General features: G+C 31.7%; 3 protein-coding genes across 5 annotated transcripts; all 3 read left to right on the plus strand.

The window, feature by feature from the left end:
* Positions 1-349: 349 nt before the first annotated feature.
* LOC110657214 (gibberellin 2-beta-dioxygenase 1-like) lies at positions 350-2742 on the plus strand. Its single transcript, XM_058135387.1, has 2 exons — positions 350-1150; positions 2318-2742. The coding sequence occupies exons 1-2, from the start codon at positions 350-352 to the stop codon at positions 2651-2653; spliced, it is 1137 nt and encodes a 378-aa protein (XP_057991370.1). The 3' UTR covers positions 2654-2742.
* Positions 2743-5136: 2394 nt separating this feature from the next.
* LOC110657240 (xylan O-acetyltransferase 1) lies at positions 5137-8204 on the plus strand. Of its 2 annotated transcripts, XM_058133754.1 has the most exons (6): positions 5137-5292; positions 5424-6013; positions 6115-6286; positions 6825-7024; positions 7119-7277; positions 7553-8204. In XM_058133754.1, exons 2-6 carry the CDS (start codon positions 5469-5471, stop codon positions 7899-7901), a joined length of 1425 nt encoding a protein of 474 aa, XP_057989737.1. In that variant the 5' UTR covers positions 5137-5292; positions 5424-5468; the 3' UTR covers positions 7902-8204. The 2 variants fall into 2 exon arrangements, with proteins under 2 accessions (XP_057989737.1, XP_057989736.1); XM_058133753.1 differs by lacking the exon at positions 5137-5292 and having other exon boundaries at positions 5305-6013.
* A 1745-nt stretch (positions 8205-9949) lies between these two features.
* Positions 9950-11334, plus strand: LOC110657241 (protein trichome birefringence-like 28). Of its 2 annotated transcripts, none has more exons than XR_009143119.1 (3): positions 9950-10605; positions 10687-10907; positions 11018-11334. XR_009143119.1 is itself a non-coding variant. In XM_058133755.1 (3 exons), exons 1-3 carry the CDS (start codon positions 10480-10482, stop codon positions 11184-11186), a joined length of 495 nt encoding a protein of 164 aa, XP_057989738.1. In that variant the 5' UTR covers positions 9950-10479; the 3' UTR covers positions 11187-11334. The 2 variants fall into 2 exon arrangements, 1 of the variants encoding a protein (XP_057989738.1); XM_058133755.1 differs by having other exon boundaries at positions 10708-10907.
* Positions 11335-18506: the final 7172 nt, after the last annotated feature.

Raw genomic sequence — 18506 nt, forward strand, 5'->3', positions numbered from 1 at the left:
TTTTATTCTATTTTATTATAATTAATTTCCATATCTCTCCATAATCCTCAGCTTTGAAACATTATGAAACCAGCATTAATTCAACAATTGAATCATTTGTTTAATTTAACAATAATATCAATCAATAAAATTATTATTAATGTTATTATTTAAATTCAAACTAATAAAATTAAAGCAACATAATAAATTAAAAATATAAGTAAAATTCAAAATTCTTTTACGCGTGTAAAACACCAAAATTTGACATGCACGTGTGACATGCATAGCGTTTCGTACGCACAACTATAGTAATTATAATTAGCTGTGTGTAGTGTCCGTGTCTTTCACATTCGCCTTCAACCCTCAGGTCATGTCTTCTTCAGCTGGAAAGCAACATCATCGTCTGCCAAACCTCTACAACGCCACCTCAGCTCCTCCACCAACGCCCTCTTCTCAACCAAACACCCACTACCACCACGCCACCTCAGCCGCCGCCGCCGTCGACTCTCTCTCCCGCCTCCTCCACCGCCTCCCTGCTCCCACCCTTTCCCTTCCTACTCGCAGCTCTTCTTCTCCCATCACCTCTCCACCTCTCATCTCCCTTGCTGACCCAAACACTACCGATCTTCTCCTCTCTGCCTCCTGTCAACTAGGCTTCTTTCAACTCACCGATCATGGTATACCTTCTCATCTCGCTAACTCATCAGAGTCTGAATCCCTTTCTCTCTTTGACCTCACTAGAGATCAAAAAGAATCCTACTTCCCCAAGAACTGGCCTCTGGGTTTTGACGATGATGAAGTTGGAAATGGCGAGTCTTTTTGGCTGGACTCGGCATGTTCCACTGAGTCAACCGAGTTGAACTTGTCTTCTCTGCCAGAGTTAACTCACGCTTTAGAGAAACTTGGGCTGGAAATTGTTGAAATGCTTTCTCGCATAGTGGGGTTTGAGAACCCATTAAAAGAAGATCCGACGCAGATTTGTTCATTGATGTTGGTTCACGAGGGCTCATGCGGTGATAAACCTGCTATATCGGGTGGGTTTTATCCATATGTCGTAGGGTTACAGTACCAATTCCGGAGCCAGAAGTATTCTTTGCTGGCAGATTCGGGTTGGGTCACAGTGCAGCCTCATGTGGAATCGGTGATGGTTACCATAGGCGATATTGCACAAGTGAGTATCAAAAAAAAAAAAATCATTTTATTTTTCTTTATTGCATATTAATTTTTAAAATTTTATTAAAAATCTATAAATATTTTTTCTAATCATTATAAAACATGAAATTTCAATGGTGAAATTAATTTAGAAAAAAGTCTCATTAATATAAAAGAATATATTATTGATAAATTTATCATTCTAAAACATTCTCTTATTTTTCTTTTATTTAATAAATAAAAACATTTTTTTTATTTTTATTATTTTTATTTGAAATAACAAAGGTGGCAGTTCTGTCCAGATGGGTCCAAGTGGACCACATTGCACTAAGGCACCTGGCTTGAACTTTGGGTTCCACCTTCGTGCCAAATGGTGGGGTATCTGACCAATCAATTTTTTTTTGGCTTTTTTAATGAATTTAAACTAAATTTATTTATTTATTAAAAAATAATATTCAAATTTAATTGGTGAATTTATCATATAATAATGGTTTATTAAAATGAAAATAAAAGTATGAAATACATGAATGATGGATCTATTCTATTTGTGCAACATGACCTAAACATTGACTAGATTAGGGGAGGTCAAGCCCAATCCAATGATTTGAACCTAGACTAACACCTAGGGCTTGATTTTGTTTAGTAGGCTTTGGGCTTCCCAAAGCCCAACAACATCTTACCATCGTATAATATGGCAACTAAATGAAAAAATAATTATAATTTTTTTAAAAAAAAATTATTTTTAGGACATAAGAAAATAATTATTTTATTGAACCTACCATGGTTGATTTGTTATTGTATAATTATTTGTTATTTTTTATAAGTTATCGATGATAATATATAATTATTTTTAATATATATTTATTTATAATAAAAATAATAATATTTTGGTAAAATAATTAAAAAAATAAATTAATTTCCCTTGAGAATGACCACTTTATTTCTCATCACATGACAATTTCTAGAAATTTTAAACAGAAGAAAATCCGCTACTTTATTGGACATTTTTTCTTTTATATATCCAACAGCACAGAACTAACATTTAAATAGCCTGGCTAGCTTCTATAATTATTATATGCAACTGAAACAAATTATATATATATATATATAAATACAACGCTAATTTTATGGATATTTAATATATCTTTAATTTTCCTTATATGGAATTTAAAAAAAAAAATGATAGGTATGGAGCAATGGGAAATTGAAGAAAGTAAGAGGAAGACCAATGGCTTCTTCTTTTACAGGAAAAGGCAACAATTCAAGCTTCATATCAATGACTTTACTTGTGACTCTTCCTATAGAAAGCACAGTTTCTCCCCTTCTTCCTAAGCCAATTGTGACTGAAGAAAATGCCAAAGAAAGTGAAGTTAGAGAAGAAGAAGAAGAAGAAGAAGAAAACCATGGAAGTAAAGAAGAGAGAATGTTTAGTTCATTTTCTTTTGAAGACTATGCTTGGAGAGTCTACCATGAGCCTCTCCTCTTCAAAGACCCACTTGATAAATACCGTATAATTAGGTAGAATTATTTTAATTAATTTATCTCCACATTCTTTTCTTAGTTAATTTTTCTTTTATTTTATCACTTTGACATTGCTTTATATATTCTTCTTTAGTTGTTTGCTTTTTTGTATTTCTTTTTTGCTTTGGATGATATTTTATTCTCTAGTGATTTTATGTTGATTGAGATTTGATAATTCTCAATCAACTTTATTTTATTTCCCACACACATATTAAAGAAGGAGAAAAATATTAATTAAGGTATTTTAGTCGATTTTTCTTTGTTTTTAAGGTATGCAGAGTGAAAAATTATAAAACGTCTTAAGTTCAAATCTTCTCATTTATGAAATTCATTATTTTTATAGTGAGAAAAGAATATTATTTTCTTTGTGCTTAAATAAATAAAGGGAAGAAAGGGGAAATGGTGGAGGTAGGCCAACCATACAATATTTGTGCCTTGAATTGAAAATTGGTGACAGTGAGTGTTGGAGAAATGAGTATAAGAAATTTAGAAACAAAAGAGTGTTCAAGAGATCAAAGCTTGGTGAGTATATAGATGACTTAACTTGTAAAAAAAGAGATGTATCAACCAAAAGTAGACGAAGTGAACAAAGTATAGAGCTGTATGATAATGCTAGTGTACTCACTACTACTTCAATTCATAGATAAAATAATAATAATAATAATAATAATAATAATAATAATAATAATAATAATAAGGGATTTCTTAGGCTTTACTTTTCTCAAACATAAAGTTACTAACGATTTGGATATATTGGGTTGTTTTGCTTTCTAAAACCAAATTACAATAATCATAGAGAGCATTAATAATGCAACTTGACTTGGGTAGTTGTTGGGGACAAAGAAAGATAACAAAATCACATGCTGCATCATCATCAAATCAAAGGTAGAAGGTTCAGTAATTACTGTTCATTCAAAGAAAAATAAAAAGATCATTGATTTGCACCAACTTTAACATTGACATTTCAAGTGATGATTAGGTGAGTTTTGAGAACCCACATTTTATATGATTTTCATTCATAAAGTTTCACACTATAATCCTATTTCATAGTTTATTGAATTAAGTTAATTGATTTCATCTCAACTTAGAAAAAAAAATTTTAAGTAATTAACTTTTACTCAATTGACCTAATATATTGTTAGCTCATCCCTATCAAATAAAGTAAATGAAAAGAAATTCATTTCGTTGCGATTATTAGATGGTATAAGAATATAAGGGTAATTTCAATTGTCCATCCTTAAATTTTTTTTCATGTTTAACTTTAGTCTTTTAATTTTGTTTTGTTATTAAAAAATTTTCAAACTCTAATTTTGTTTAAAAAAATCCTTTTAATTTACGACAACGGCTTTCTAGATTAAAAAAACTCCTCTAAGCTATAGTATGATGTTTATAAATATAATTTCAGTATTTTTCAGTGATTGATAAATTCTTTATTTTATGGAAAATAAATCGTTATTATGTCATTGGTATTTTTGTAATAGGTTCAATTAACAGTTAAAACAGTTAGTGTTTTTTTAAGAGTGAGAGAAAAGAAAGTAAAAATATAATTTTATTTTTTAACATGAAAATATGCTATAACGGGTTTATAACTAGTTAAAACGATTTTTAAAAAATAAAAATAAAATTTAGATTTTTTATAATAAATTAAAGTTAAAAGATGAAAGTAAAACATCTAATTATTTTGATTCGAAATAATTTATAATTCATAAAATAACTTAAAATTATTTTTATATAACAACTTAATAAATAATTCAAATCAATTAACAATTCAAAAGAATTAAAAATTTTCTAAAGATAATCACAAATTATAGTGCAATTTTTATTGTATACATATAATAGATATATTTTAAAAATCTACATAAAATTTATTATAATTAACAATTAAAATAAAATTATTTTATATATAATTAACAATCATAACGCCACATAAAAAAAAAAAAAAGAAACATGATTAAACCTATCCAGCTACATTAGAAGTCTCAATTTCAATCATTTCTTTTTTTTTTATATATATATCAAGAATATTTATTTGATTTTCCTACATGATAAGACAAAAGCTAAATCAAATCATTAAATTACCATAGCATTTTATTTTTACTATTTGAATATATATATATATAGATATTAAACACTCATAAAAGATTTTGGATCATTTATATAACCCCACCACTATCTGTAGATTATTATTAGAGTACTGATTGAGGACCACCAAACAACTAATATATAAACTCACATGAACTTATCTAACCATCTAAGATGCATTCTGAACCATTTGATGAACATACTTTAATTAATTGAATCATTAATTTATCCATAATTAATTGTTCTTGTTTGATCCCAAAGTACACTCTGTACCAGAATTTAGTAGAAAATAACATAACCATATACCCATCAACTGCACCCTCTAGTTCTTTTGGTCCTAACCCTTCTTAGATTAAGACCAACTGCAGTTTAGGCCATTAAAACTTTGAAATCACTCATCTCTCTCTCACAGATACTGTTAGAACAAGATATAAAGGAAAGTAGTTCGCAAAACAATGGATTATAAAGATAAATAAATTGAGGGAGACAACTCTCCCTCCACCAGAAGCTTAACCATTTTCTTGAAGAAAAACCAATCTCACCAAATCCCTTATTGAAGTATTTTTTTTTTTCATTGTAAGTTTTTCTCTGTCTTTGTGTGTGTCTTTATCTTGTTCAATGGTTTCTTTCTATATTTCCATCTCTTTCCCTTCTTTTCTCTCTCACCGCTTCCACTTTGTCTCATGCAGCCATCTCGAAGGAAAACACCTCTCTTTTCCTCGGTAACAGTAGCTATGAAGCACAGGAAAAGCAACAATCTCTCAGTATTTGTTGTGGTTTTTTCTGTTTTCCTCTTTGGTGTTTTCATGTACAATGAGGACGCTAAGTCCATGGCTGAATTCCCATTTTCTTGGCCTAGATCTCAAGAAATTCAAGAAGAACCATCGAAAGAGGCCAACCCAGTTCAAGAAACCACCAAGAATGAAGAACAAGCTACTGTTTCTCTCAATTCTAGAACGTCAGTAGAAGAACCTCATGACAAAAACACTGATCAAGAATCTGATGGCAATTCCAAGAAATCATCCATTGCAGCTAAAGAAGATAAGCAGAAGATTGAATTGCCATCGATGGAGGAAGAAGATGATGAGGAGGTTGAATTGCCACCTGAACAGTGCGATCTATTTACAGGGAAATGGGTTTTTGACAATGCAACGCGTCCTTTATACAAAGAAGATGAGTGTGAGTTTCTTACAGCTCAAGTGACATGCCTTAGAAATGGTAGAAAAGACTCTATGTACCAGAATTGGAAATGGCAGCCTAGAGATTGTTCTTTACCAAAGTAAGTAAAAAACGTGTCTGACTACAGATTCTTGGATTTCTTCTTTTTATATATATTTGTGTGTTTGATGATTTTCTTGATTTGGGTTATTAATATTAAAGGTTCAAGCCAAGACTATTGCTAAACAAGCTAAGGAACAAGAGGCTTATGTTTGTTGGAGACTCACTGAATAGAAATCAATGGGAATCAATGATTTGTTTGGTTCAATCTGCAATTCCTCCTGGCAGGAAAACCTGGAGGAAGGAAGGGTCTCTTGCTATTTTCACTATGGAGGTACGCTTTCCTTTCCTCTCTCTTCACCCACGCCCGTACACACACCCCCACCCCACACTTTCTCTTTCTTTCTGATCTAAGCATGAACATAGGTTCAATATCAATGTCGTTGTTTACCTTTCCCAAATCTTCTTGACAAAATTTGTCCAATATTTTTCATGAATTGTTCTTGATGATGATGATGGATCATGAAATGCATGATCAAGAAAACGGATTATATTATCAATCAATTTAAAAGTATATTATAGTACTTATCATGCTTGATATTTTATATATATGTATATACACAGAGACTTAATTAGGGCGATGATACTTGCAAGAAATGTATCTTTAGGTGAACTGAAAGTTATTATATTCCTTAAACCATGCACCTAATCTAACAACTCTGTGGTTGGCCATGCAACAAGTTATTATTAGTTTGTTGATTCCCTTCATTTCCATTAGAAAACATTTTAAAAAAATAATGATAATAATTACAAGAAAGCTCCATGATTTTAATTAATTGCTTTGATTTTTTTGTTTTTGAATTTTTTTGCAGGACTACAATTCCACAATAGAGTTTTATTGGGCCCCATTTCTTGTGGAGTCAAACTCTGATGATCCTAATAAGCACAGCATCTTGAACCGTATAATTATGCCAGAATCAATCAATAAACATGGTGTTAATTGGAAAAATGTGGATTATCTAATTTTCAACACATATATATGGTGGATGAACACTGCCTCCATGAAAGTTCTGTAAGTAATTAAATGCTTTTACAGTAATCATCACCCGTCAATCCTGTAATTAATTAATCATGATGAGGGCTTTTTCTTTTTCTTGATTGAATAGACGCGGATCGTTCGATGAAGGAGCCACTGAATATGATGAGATCCAACGGCCAGTAGCATATAGGAGAGTTTTGACAACATGGTCTAAGTGGGTAGATGAAAATGTAGATCCTAATCGTACCATGGTCTTCTTCAGTAGCATGTCTCCTCTCCATATCAAGTAATTAATTCTTCATTACATCTTAAAAATTCTTGTTATAGTCATCTAATTAAATACTATTTCTATGTGTTTTATTTATTTTAATTATTTCTTTAAATTCCATTAATTTCTTTTTTCAAATAAAATAATATTGGTGGTTGATAGGTTTAGTATGTGATTACAAAGCATGATTTGACAAATTTAATTTTTATTTATATATATAATCTGTGGTTGGTAATCCACTAATTACAATATATATATATATAAATCCCTTAATTATTATTTTGGATTTATAGGAGCTTGGATTGGAACAACCCAGATGGAATAAAATGTGCTAAGGAGACCACTCCAGTGCTCAATACAAGTATGCCTTTGAATGTGGGCACAGACCGTAGGCTATTTGTTATAGCAGCAAATTTGACACAATCAATGAAAGTACCTGTCCATTTTATCAACATTACCACCCTCTCTGAATATAGAAAAGATGCACATACCTCTGTCCACACCATCCGCCAAGGAAAGATGCTAACCCCGGAACAGCAAGCCGATCCGGCGACCTATGCGGATTGTATACATTGGTGTCTACCCGGATTGCCGGATACGTGGAATGAGTTTATATACACACGTATCATTGCTCGCTCATGACTCAGAAAAACTCACATGAGCAATTTTTTTTTTTAATTTTATGTGTTGAATCTTCTTGTGCTTTCCCCACATTGCCTTTTTTTAGCTTCTTATAGTTTGAATTTTAGGTTCAAATCATCCACAACATTTTTTTTGAGGAACTTTGTTGAGCCTTAACTAGACTGAGGTGGAGAGCTTATCACAAGGTATGAAAATTGTACATTTTGGGGAAAAAGAGGACATGTGGTAGTGGATACACCCATTTCAATTGTATAATGCCAATGTGCAAACAACATAATAAAGTAAATACCAACTTGTATGTAAGACACAAAATTGTCTTAGTTTTATATTTTATTTATTTTTCATTTAAATTCGAGACTTTGTAATTTTGAAAATAAATTTAATATCATTAAATTAAAATTTGTTAGTTGTTTACATCTTTTTCTTTATTTGCTTGCACAATTGGTTATAAAGAGAATTCCTTAGTGTATGTATAAATGATTCGCTTACTCTGAAATGACCTAATAGGAAAATCTCAATTCATTTGGCCTTTCGATATAATCAAATAGAAAACCCCACAAACAATTTAAGCATATGGGTAGGAGCCACAAAAATAGAGTATAGCCTAAATTCTCAAACAAAGCTAATAAAGGCTTTGCTTTTGAGTACATTAAATTTTGGGCATTTTACCTTTGTAGATTCTCTTTGCCTCAACAAATGAAGGCAAATTCCTCATAATTGGAGTGGAAAAAAATAATTATGTAAAGTAAAAAAGTTAAAAAAAAAATACAAAATTTTTACAAATGAAGTCAAATTCCTTAAAATTAATTTTTTTTTATAAAATTTTCTAAATATCAAAATAATAAAGATTTTCTATTATATAAAAAAGTAAAATTAATTAATTTAGTGTGAATAAAAAAAATTAACATGAACAAAATTGATTCTAAGCAATTATTTATTATTTTTTGACACATTTTATTTAATACAGGCACAATCAAAATTTAATTGAAAAGAAAGCTAATAAAAATATTTAAGAAAAGCTAATAAAATTATTCTTTAAATTTTAGTTAAATTTTAAAAAATTTAAAAACTGACCCACGTAAATATAAAATTTTATTTTTCAATTTTCTTGTAAAATTTTTTCAGAAAATGACCTCAATTTTTGACAAGTGAAAAGATTTTTAGTTTTTTAATCATTCAATTAGAAAATTGACATATTTAAATACAAATTATATTTTCTAATTTTATTAAAAAAATTTCTAAAAAATTATTCCCATTAAAATTGAACAGGCCAAAGACTCCAAAGTCCAAGAAACTGACTTACAGTGCATTTAATCATTAATTAATTGTCATTGTCATGACATTAACCTTTTACCTTATGGATTAATCACCTTGAGCCAAAAGCAACTTTGTTTTGCACGAAAAGTTACTCAGACACATTTAAATATCAAATGTAAGTATAATTAAAGATACTAAATGACTTTTAAAATAAAAATTAAGGATAAAAAGGTATTTTCAGAGGATTACCTTGTGTATGGATTATGGAACTACAACTCAAGTAGGGCAAATTTGAATTCAGTCCTCTAACTTTGTGGACCAGGTGGCTTCACTTCTCCCAGGAATGTATGCATGGCCATGTCACAGTGACCCAATAATCCAACAATGGAGTTTTATTGACTAGAAGTAAAACTTTACAATAAGATTTACATATACAATAATAAATAGGATTCGAACTCAGAGATGTGATGCATGAAGAACTGAATTTTAAATTATTAAATTTATCCTTCATGAGCAGTGTATAAAAGATTTTTTTTTTAAAGTAAAATAAAGTAAGGTAGTAAAATTTAATAAGATAAAAAAATTAAAATTATAAAATTTCTAAAAATCTTACTTTCCATGAAACAAAACTTTACCCCAAATAAATTTATCACTCTTAAACTCACATCTTATTTCCAAAAAGATTCTCTCAGGGTTAAATAACAAATGCAGGCTTTCTGTCTCTCTCTTAGTCTATTAGTCAACACTCTTTCCACATCCTGAAAATCTTGTTTCATAATTCAAGACTTTCAATTTGCGCTGCTTATAAATTTTCTGAGGCAGTCAATGAAACTTTCCTCCAGATTCAACCATAAATGCAGCAACTCCTCCATACTAGTGCTTGTTTTCTTCATTTTTCTCTGTAAATGGTTCACGTACAGTGACGAGTTCAAGTCAGTAGCAGAGTCATTTTTCATATCAGGACTTAAACTTGCAGAAATCCATGAGAAAGATGACGATGTGGAGGTTTTATTACCACCTAAGGACTGCGATTTTTACACAGAGAAATGGGTTCTTGATAATGTCACTCACCCTTCGTACAACGAGGAAGAATGTGAGTTTCTCTCAAGGCAGGTTACTTGTTTGAGAAATGGAAGACAAGATTCTTTATATCAAAATTGGAGATGGCAAACCAGAGATTTTTCTTTGCCCAAGTAAGTCTCTGTGTTTTTAAATCTTGCATCTGGCTACATATTTCTTCCTCTGTTAGTGGTTAATTTATGTGTTTGAAAAAAGGTTCAGACAAAGATTGCTGCTGGAGAAACTCCGTGGAAAGAGGCTTATGTTTGTTGGAGATTCACTGAATAGAAACCAATGGGAATCCATGGTTTGCCTAGTGCAATCTGCAATCCCTCCAGGGCAGAAGAGTCTGAGTGAATCAGGCTCTTTTTCTATTTTCAGAATTGGGGTACACACTTCTCTTTTAATAAATATCCTGGGGACTGGCTAATTTTGTGGCCCCATATTAAAATTCTGTGTCTTTTTACAGTTGATTCTGATGTTAATTTAGGACTATAATGCTACAATAGAGTTTTACTGGTCACCATTTCTAGTTGAATCGAATTCGGACAATCCACAGAAGCATAGCACATTAGACCGTGTAATCATGCCTGAATCCATCAAGAAGCATGGAGAAAACTGGAAGGGTGTGCACTACCTCATCTTTAACACATACATTTGGTGGATGAATTCTCCTAACATGAAAGTCTTGTGAGTTAAATTCAATTCATACACACACACACACACATAAATCAATTAATCCAGGATAGTTGTGAAGTTGATACATATGTTTTTCCCTTGTGGGGTTGATGGAAACGAAGAAAGCAAGGAATAATGTTCAATGAAAGTAATGTAGAATACAAGGAAATTGAAAGAACGGTAGCTTATGGAAGAGTTCTGATGACGTTGGGTAAGTGGGTTGAGGAAAATGTAGATCCTAATCTCACTTCTGTCTACTTCATGAGCATGTCCCCTCTTCATATCAAGTAAGCTACCTACAAAGTTCACAAAATTAATGTACAATTTACCTTGATTTTTAGTATATGACATTGTTTATGAATATAAATATATAAAATTGATTTCAGGAGCTCATATTGGAACAATCCTGAAGGGATTAGGTGTGCTAGGGAGACTACCCCAGTAGCTGTTGACCCCACAAGCTCAAAGGAGCATAGAGTTTGATGATACTAAAACTCAACTAGAATCAAACTAACATTGTTTTAAGTGTTGTGCCTCTTAAAGAAAAAGAAACAAGGATTTCATGATGGATTCGTGCTTTTGAAGAAAGGATGACATTCTAAAGATAACACAGGACGAATCAAAGGAGATAAAAGAAGAAAAGGTTACCTTCCAAGGCTGCATTGAAAATCAAATTTGAAGGTACATATAGTATAAGAGATAGTTTTATTTTTTAGGATTGATTGTGAAAAGAATTGAGGAGTAGAAGTCAATGATACTTATTTTCAATCCCTCAAAAGATTTTTCTTTTAAATATCATTATTGGCCTAAAAGTATTTGACTATGATTTGGTGTGAAGTTTTATAGTTTTGAAAGTTATGCAGAAAAATTTTCCTGGTATGCTAACTGGTTTGCTACTTGTTTAGTATGCTAACTGTTTTGCTATTTTCTCCAGTATGCTAACTGTCTCAACTCTGCACAACATCGCAGAAAAAGACAAAATAACTGCTATTTTCTTAAAATTCGTAACTGTAACGTTCAAATGAGTTCTCAAACGGTAAAAAACGTTCCAAAGCTATAAATACACATACCTTTGGCCATTTTGCACTTAATGAAAAACTCTCCACTGTTCAAAATCATAAAAGCTTTCATTCAAAGTGCTCAAAGTGTTTTTATTGCTCATCATTGGTTTATTTACTCATCTCTTCTTTATAGATTCTGTTGTATTGAGTGAGAGTGAGTTTTAAACACATTATTATCATTTATGAGAGGTCATTCAAGCACCTAGTGAAGCTTGGTTGTGAAAAGTGTTTGGGATAACACTTGGTAGAAGTGTGAAGCTACTTGTAAAAGCTTTGGTGAGAAGATTTGTAAAGGGCTTTTGTCTCTTGCCTTTAAAAGAGAAGAATAGTGAAGTGAAGACTCAAAGTGGGATCTTTGAGAGAGTGGATGTAGGCTAGTTGTGCCGAACCACTATAAAAATTTTAGTGTTCATTTTCTCAACCCTTGCTCTTTACATTTATGCAATTTAACTTTATGATTGATATGTTTTTGCTGATATGAAAGTTAATATTGTTTGCTGATAACCTTGCTGCAAACTGAGAAAATTAGTTTACTGCTAAATCTGCTGATATCTGATATAATCTGCTTGTTATTTGATTTGCTGTCAGTTAGGATATCTGGTATTCTGCTCTGGTTGCTGTGTTAAAAATTTATCCAGATTACTGATATCTTTACTGAATGCTAATATAATTTGTTAGATCAGTATACTGATTGCATATAGCTTAACTTTGAATCAACTTGTCAATAGAGCTGTATTGTTCATATTTCACATTAGTCAATTGAGTTGAACCTAGCTGTAATTTTCAAAGGTTTTGAGCAAGAACCGAAAATTGTTTTTAAAGTCCAATTCACCCCCCTCTTGGACATATTTTGGGACATCAATTTGGTATCAGAGCTTGTCTCTCTTGCTTGAGGATTAAACCCCTTAGAGTGATCCATACACATGGCTAGTTCATCTAGAAACTCTGCTGGTATACCTGCCCCCTTAGCTGAAGGTTATTCCATCACTAGACCACCACTTTTTAATGGCACAAATTACTCCTTTTGCAAAACTAGAATGAGAAACTTTATACAATCTGTTGACATTGATGCTTGGAGGATAATTAAAGATGGTCCTTATATTCCTTATAAAACCAGTGAAGGAACGGTACATATTCCTAAAGCTGAAATTGAATTTGATGATAATGATTGGAAGAAAATTTCTACAAATGCCAAGGCTATTAACATTCTTCATTGTGCTCTTGATATTAATGAGTATAATCGTATTTCAGGATGTCAAACTGTAAAAGAAATATGGGACAAACTAGAAGTCACATATGAAGGAACTGATGTGGTGAAAGAGTCAAAGGCAAACCTCCTCATCCGTGATTATGAGTTATTTGAGATGAAACCAGGTGAAACTATTGCTGAGATGAGTACCAGATTTACAGATCTTGTCAATCTACTTAAAGCTCTTGGAAAGAGATTTGAGGAACAAGAACTTGTAAAGAAAATTCTGAGGTCTCTTCTAAAGTCATGGGAAGCAAAGACTACTGTTATTCAAGACACCAAGGATTTCAGAAAATACACCTATGATGAGCTAATTGGTTCTCTCATTGCACATGAGATGATCTATAAGAAAGATGAGAAAGAAGGTGATCAAAAGAAAAAGAAAGGTATAGCTTTCATAATTGAAAAGGTAGATGAGAAAAAGAAAAGTGTTGCCCTTAAAGCTAGTTCAAGTGATGATTCAAGTGCTTCAAGTGATGATGATGAAGATATGGCTATAATAGTCAAAAGATTCAAAAGAGCATTTAGAAAAGGTGGAAGCAAATACAAGAAGTTCACAAAGAAATATGCTCCAAAGACTCCAAATCATTCAAGTGAAATAGTTTGTTATGAGTGTAACAAACCAGGCCACATTAAGCCCAAGTGTCCTACATTGAAGAAGAAAAACAAGTTTAGAAAGGATAAAAGCAAAAAGGCAATGGCAGCAACATGGAGTGACAGTGACTCTTCATCAAATGATGAAACAAGTGACAAAGAAGCTGCAAACACTTGTATGATGGCAATTGAAGAAAAAGGTGAAAGCTCACACATCGAAGATAGTGAAAATGAGGTAAATCTTGAACTTTCTAATGTTGATGAATTAGAACTTGCATTTGTGAAGACATATGATAAATATAGAACTTTTAAAAAGAAATGCAAAATTCTTGTTCATGAAAATTGTGCTTTAAGATCAGAAAATATTTCCTTGAGTATGGCTTCAAAAGAAAATGAATTTTACAAATCTCAAATGAAATTATTTAAGGAAGTTAATGATGAGCTTCAAAGATCAAAAGAAGTGTGTGAACAACTTCTTGAGAAAAACAGAATTCTTGAAGCAAAAGTTGAATCTTTGACAAGAGATTTAACTAAATTTACAAAAGGAAAAGAAACACTTGATATACTTCTTGGGAATCAAAGATCTACAAATGGAAAATCTGGAATTGGTTATGATGGATTTATGAAGTATGGAAAATACAAACAATTTTTTGTTAAAGCTACATCCTTTTCTCAACCAAGTATTACATGCTTTTATTGTAATCATAAAGGTCATATGATTAATGCTTGTCCTATTAGGAAAGGAATATTTAAGGCAAAGAAAGTATGGGTGCCTAAAGGAACTTTACCTAATATTACTAACACACAAGGACCCAAAGTTACTTGGGTACCTAAGAACAGTTAACTGATTTTAGGTCTACCTAAGGAGTATGCTGGAAACAGAACATTGGTACATTGATAGTGGTTGCTCTAGGCATATGACAGGAAATAAAGGCAAGTTTTCCTCTCTTACTTTGAAAGAAGAAGGTTATATCAAATTTGGTGATAAAAGTAAAGCTAAAATTATTGGATGTGGAACTATTGGTAAAAATCCTTGCATTGAGAATGTTGCATTAGTACAAGGATTAAAGTATAATCTTTTAAGTGTTAGTCAACTATGTGATAATGGTTTTAAAGTCATTTTTACTTCTACACATTGTGAGATTCATGGAAATAATGTTATGTTTGCTGGTGCTAGAATAGATAATATTTACCTACTTGATTTAACAAGTCTTGAAGAAAATTGTGAAACATGCTTTATGACTTCAGATGATAGTGCATGGTTATGGCATAGGAAATTAGGACATGCTAGCATGAGTACACTTGCTAAACTCTCTAGAAGGAACCTTGTTAGAGGACTTCCAAAGTTAAGATTTGAAAAAGAATTTCAATGCAAAGCTTGTGCACTTGGTAAGCATACAAAATCATCTTTTAAATTAAAAAATATTGTAACTACGTCTAGACCATTGGAATTATTACATCTTGATCTTTTTGGTCCAATCACACCTAGAAGTCTAGGAGGCAAGGCATATACATTTGTAATTGTTGATGATTTTTCAAGATTCACTTGGACTTTCTTTCTTGCTCATAAAGATGAAACCTTTGATATATTTGAAGCTTTTTGCAAAAGAACTCAAAATGAAAAAGGATATTGCATTACATCTTTGAGGAGTGATCATGGAAAAGAATTTGAAAATAATTTGTTTGAAAATTTCTGCTCTCAAAACGGTATTTATCATACATTTTCAGCTCCTAGAACTCCACAACAAAATGGAGTTGTTGAAAGGAAAAACAGATCTTTGCAAGAAATGGCAAGAACAATGCTGAATGAAAACAGTTTGCCAAAATATTTCTGGGCAGAAGCTGTAAATACAACATGCTACATTTTGAACAGAGTTTCCATTAGAGCTATTTTAAAGAAAACTCCTTATGAACTATGGAAAGAAAGAAAACCCAATATTGCATATTTTCATGTCTTTGGTTGCAAATGTTATATTTTGAATAACAAAGACAGCAATCTCAAGAAATTTGATGCTAAATCTTGTGAAGGAATATTTCTAGGCTATTCAACAAATAGCAAAGCATATAGGATTTTCAATAGAAAAACATTGACCATGGAAGAATCAATGTATATACTTTTTGATGATGCTAACAAGTTCCTTGCAAAGGAAAGATTCTTGTGATGATGAAATTGATCAGATTCTAAATTCAAAGAATTCAAATAAAGATGAACTTGATTCAAAAGAACTAGTGGAGGATGATCAAAATGACAAAGAAGAAGAACTTCCTTGCTCCACAAATGTTGAAATTCAAGAAGACTCCTAACCAAATGTGGAAGAACTACAAATTGAGAAACCTCAACATCAAGATATTCCACAAGAATGGAGGTACCATAGAAATCATTCCAAAGATGACATTCTTGATAGTCCATCACAAGAATGATGACAAGAGGTCAACTTAGAAGATATTTTGGTAATGTTGCTTTTGTTTCTCAATTTGAACCCAAAACATATGATGATGCTCAAAATGATGAAAATTGGCTTTTTGCTATGCAAGAGGAATTAAATCAATTTGAAAGAAACAAAGTGTGGACACTTGTTCCTAAACCTAAAAAGCACTCTGTTATTGGAACTAAATGGGTATTTAGGAATAAGATGGATGAAAAAGGACATGTAGTTAGAAATAAAGCTAGACTAGTAGCTCAAGGATACAACCAAGAGGAAGGTATTGATTTTGATGAAACCTTTGCTCTAGTTGCTAGAATTGAAGCTATTAGAATGTTGTGTGCATTTGCATGTTTTAAGAATTTCATACTTTATCAAATGGATGTTAAAAGTGCATTCTTAAATGGATATATTGATGAAGAAGTTTATGTAGCTCAACCTCCTGGTTTTGAAGACCCTCATTTTCCAAATCATGTTTATAAGCTTATTAAAGCTCTCTATGGTTTAAAGCAAGCTCCTAGAGCATGGTATGAGAGACTTAGTAAATTTTTGCTTCAAAATGATTTTAAAAGAGGAAAAGTGGATACTACTCTTTTCATTAAGAAACTACGAAAAGACATGCTTATTGTGCAAATCTATGTAGATGATATTATTTTTGGTGCTACTAACCATTCTCTTTGTAAGAAATTTTCTAATATGATGAAAAGTGAATTTGAAATGAGTATGATGGGTGAACTTACTTTCTTCCTTGGATTGCAAATTAAGCAAATGAAAGATGGAATTTTTATAAATCAGTCCAAGTACATAAAGGATATGCTGAAGAAGTTCAAAATGGAGGATATGAAAAGTATCGGAACTCCCATGAGCTCAACAATTAAATTGGAGAAAGATGAAAAAGGTAAAGATGTAGATAACAAACTTTATAGAGGTATGATTGGTTCTTTACTCTACTTGACAGCATCTAAACCAGACATTCATTTTAGTGTATGTTTATGTGCAAGATTTCAATCATGTCCAAAAGAATCTCATCTTATAGCTGTTAAAAGAATTTTTAAGTACCTCATTGGCACTCACAACATTGGCTTGTGGTATCCAAAATGTGAATCATTTGATCTTATTGGTTATAGTGATTGATTTTCTTTGGTAGTAGACTGGACAGAAAAAGCACTTCTGAAACTTGTCAATTTCTAGGTCATGCATTAGTTTCATGGCACAGTAAAAAGCAAACCTCTGTTGCACTTTCTACTGCAGAAGCTAAATATATTGTAGCTGGAAGTTATGTTGCACAGATTTTGTGGATGAAACAACAGCTTGAAGATTTTGAAATTAAATTTGATCACATTCCCATAAAATGTGACAATACTAGTGCTATAAACCTATCAAAAAATCCTGTTCAACACTCTAGAAGCAAGCATATTGAAATTAGACATCATTTTATTAGGGATCATGTTCAAAATGGTGATATTCAAATCGAATTTGTCCCTTCTGAAAAACAGCTTGCTGACATCTTTACAAAGCCACTTAATGAGGAAATTTTCTGCAAAATAAGAAGAGAACTTGGTATGATTGATGCTCTTGGTTAAGTTTTGATGCATTCTCATGTTTCTATATGAAAATGAAGTGATATATGTTGGTTTGTAGTGTTAAAAATGCATTTTGATATTTTTGGTGCAATTTGAAAAATTCTGGGTCTCATCAGATATGAACAGTATTCTGCAGAATTTGATCACAGTGGCATACTGATTTGTTTGCTAATTTTCGTGATTGCTAAATGCTTTACCACTGCTCCTACTTTTTCATTGGCAAACTGGAAGTTAGGTCTGATTGCACTAAAACTCTAAAATTATTTTTTTCGAGCGCCTATTCTGCATGTTTAAAGCCCATATTACTTAAATACCCCTCTATTTAGAGCATTGCATCTTTATGTGATTTAAGGGCAAAATGGACTTTTAACATATAAACTAGCGCGGGACTTAAAATTTTTTCAGAACCATCAATCTTCTCACTGCTTCTCCACTGATACACGGTACCCGTCCTCTGCAAATGTCTCCAGTTGCGTCTTTTTAGTTTTAAAATTCAAAATTTCTTCTCTCTTCGTCGCATCGCCTTCCAAAAACTCGAATGAGTGCATCTTCTCTCCACTTGCAAACCCATTTTGTTCACAACCTTCCAAACCATCGTCTCCCTTCATCGCTCTTAAAAATTTCCGAAACCCATTGGCTGTGAATCAAATCGATTGATTCAAGTTAGAAAATCCCCAAAATCATCTTGTTCATTCTAAATC

Source organism: Hevea brasiliensis, chromosome 14 (genome assembly GCF_030052815.1).
Source record: "Hevea brasiliensis isolate MT/VB/25A 57/8 chromosome 14, ASM3005281v1, whole genome shotgun sequence".
Classification (NCBI taxonomy): Eukaryota; Viridiplantae; Streptophyta; class Magnoliopsida; order Malpighiales; family Euphorbiaceae; genus Hevea; species Hevea brasiliensis.

What these genes read in the sequence shown, in the direction of transcription:
- LOC110657214 (XM_058135387.1), top strand. Translation starts at nt 350, where the DNA reads ATGTCTTCTTCAGCTGGAAAGCAACATCATCGTCTGCCAAACCTCTAC. An exon ending in CCATAGGCGATATTGCACAA is followed by an intron (nt 1,151 to 2,317) that starts GTGAGTATCAAA and finishes AAAAAATGATAG; the next exon opens with GTATGGAGCAATGGGAAATT.
- LOC110657241 (XM_058133755.1), top strand. Translation starts at nt 10,480, where the DNA reads ATGTTTGTTGGAGATTCACTGAATAGAAACCAATGGGAATCCATGGTT. An exon ending in TTTCTATTTTCAGAATTGGG is followed by an intron (nt 10,606 to 10,707) that starts GTACACACTTCT and finishes ATGTTAATTTAG; the next exon opens with GACTATAATGCTACAATAGA. An exon ending in TCTCCTAACATGAAAGTCTT is followed by an intron (nt 10,908 to 11,017) that starts GTGAGTTAAATT and finishes ATGGAAACGAAG; the next exon opens with AAAGCAAGGAATAATGTTCA.
- LOC110657240 (XM_058133753.1), top strand. Translation starts at nt 5,418, where the DNA reads ATGCAGCCATCTCGAAGGAAAACACCTCTCTTTTCCTCGGTAACAGTA. An exon ending in AGAGATTGTTCTTTACCAAA is followed by an intron (nt 6,014 to 6,114) that starts GTAAGTAAAAAA and finishes TTAATATTAAAG; the next exon opens with GTTCAAGCCAAGACTATTGC. An exon ending in ACTGCCTCCATGAAAGTTCT is followed by an intron (nt 7,025 to 7,118) that starts GTAAGTAATTAA and finishes TTGATTGAATAG; the next exon opens with ACGCGGATCGTTCGATGAAG.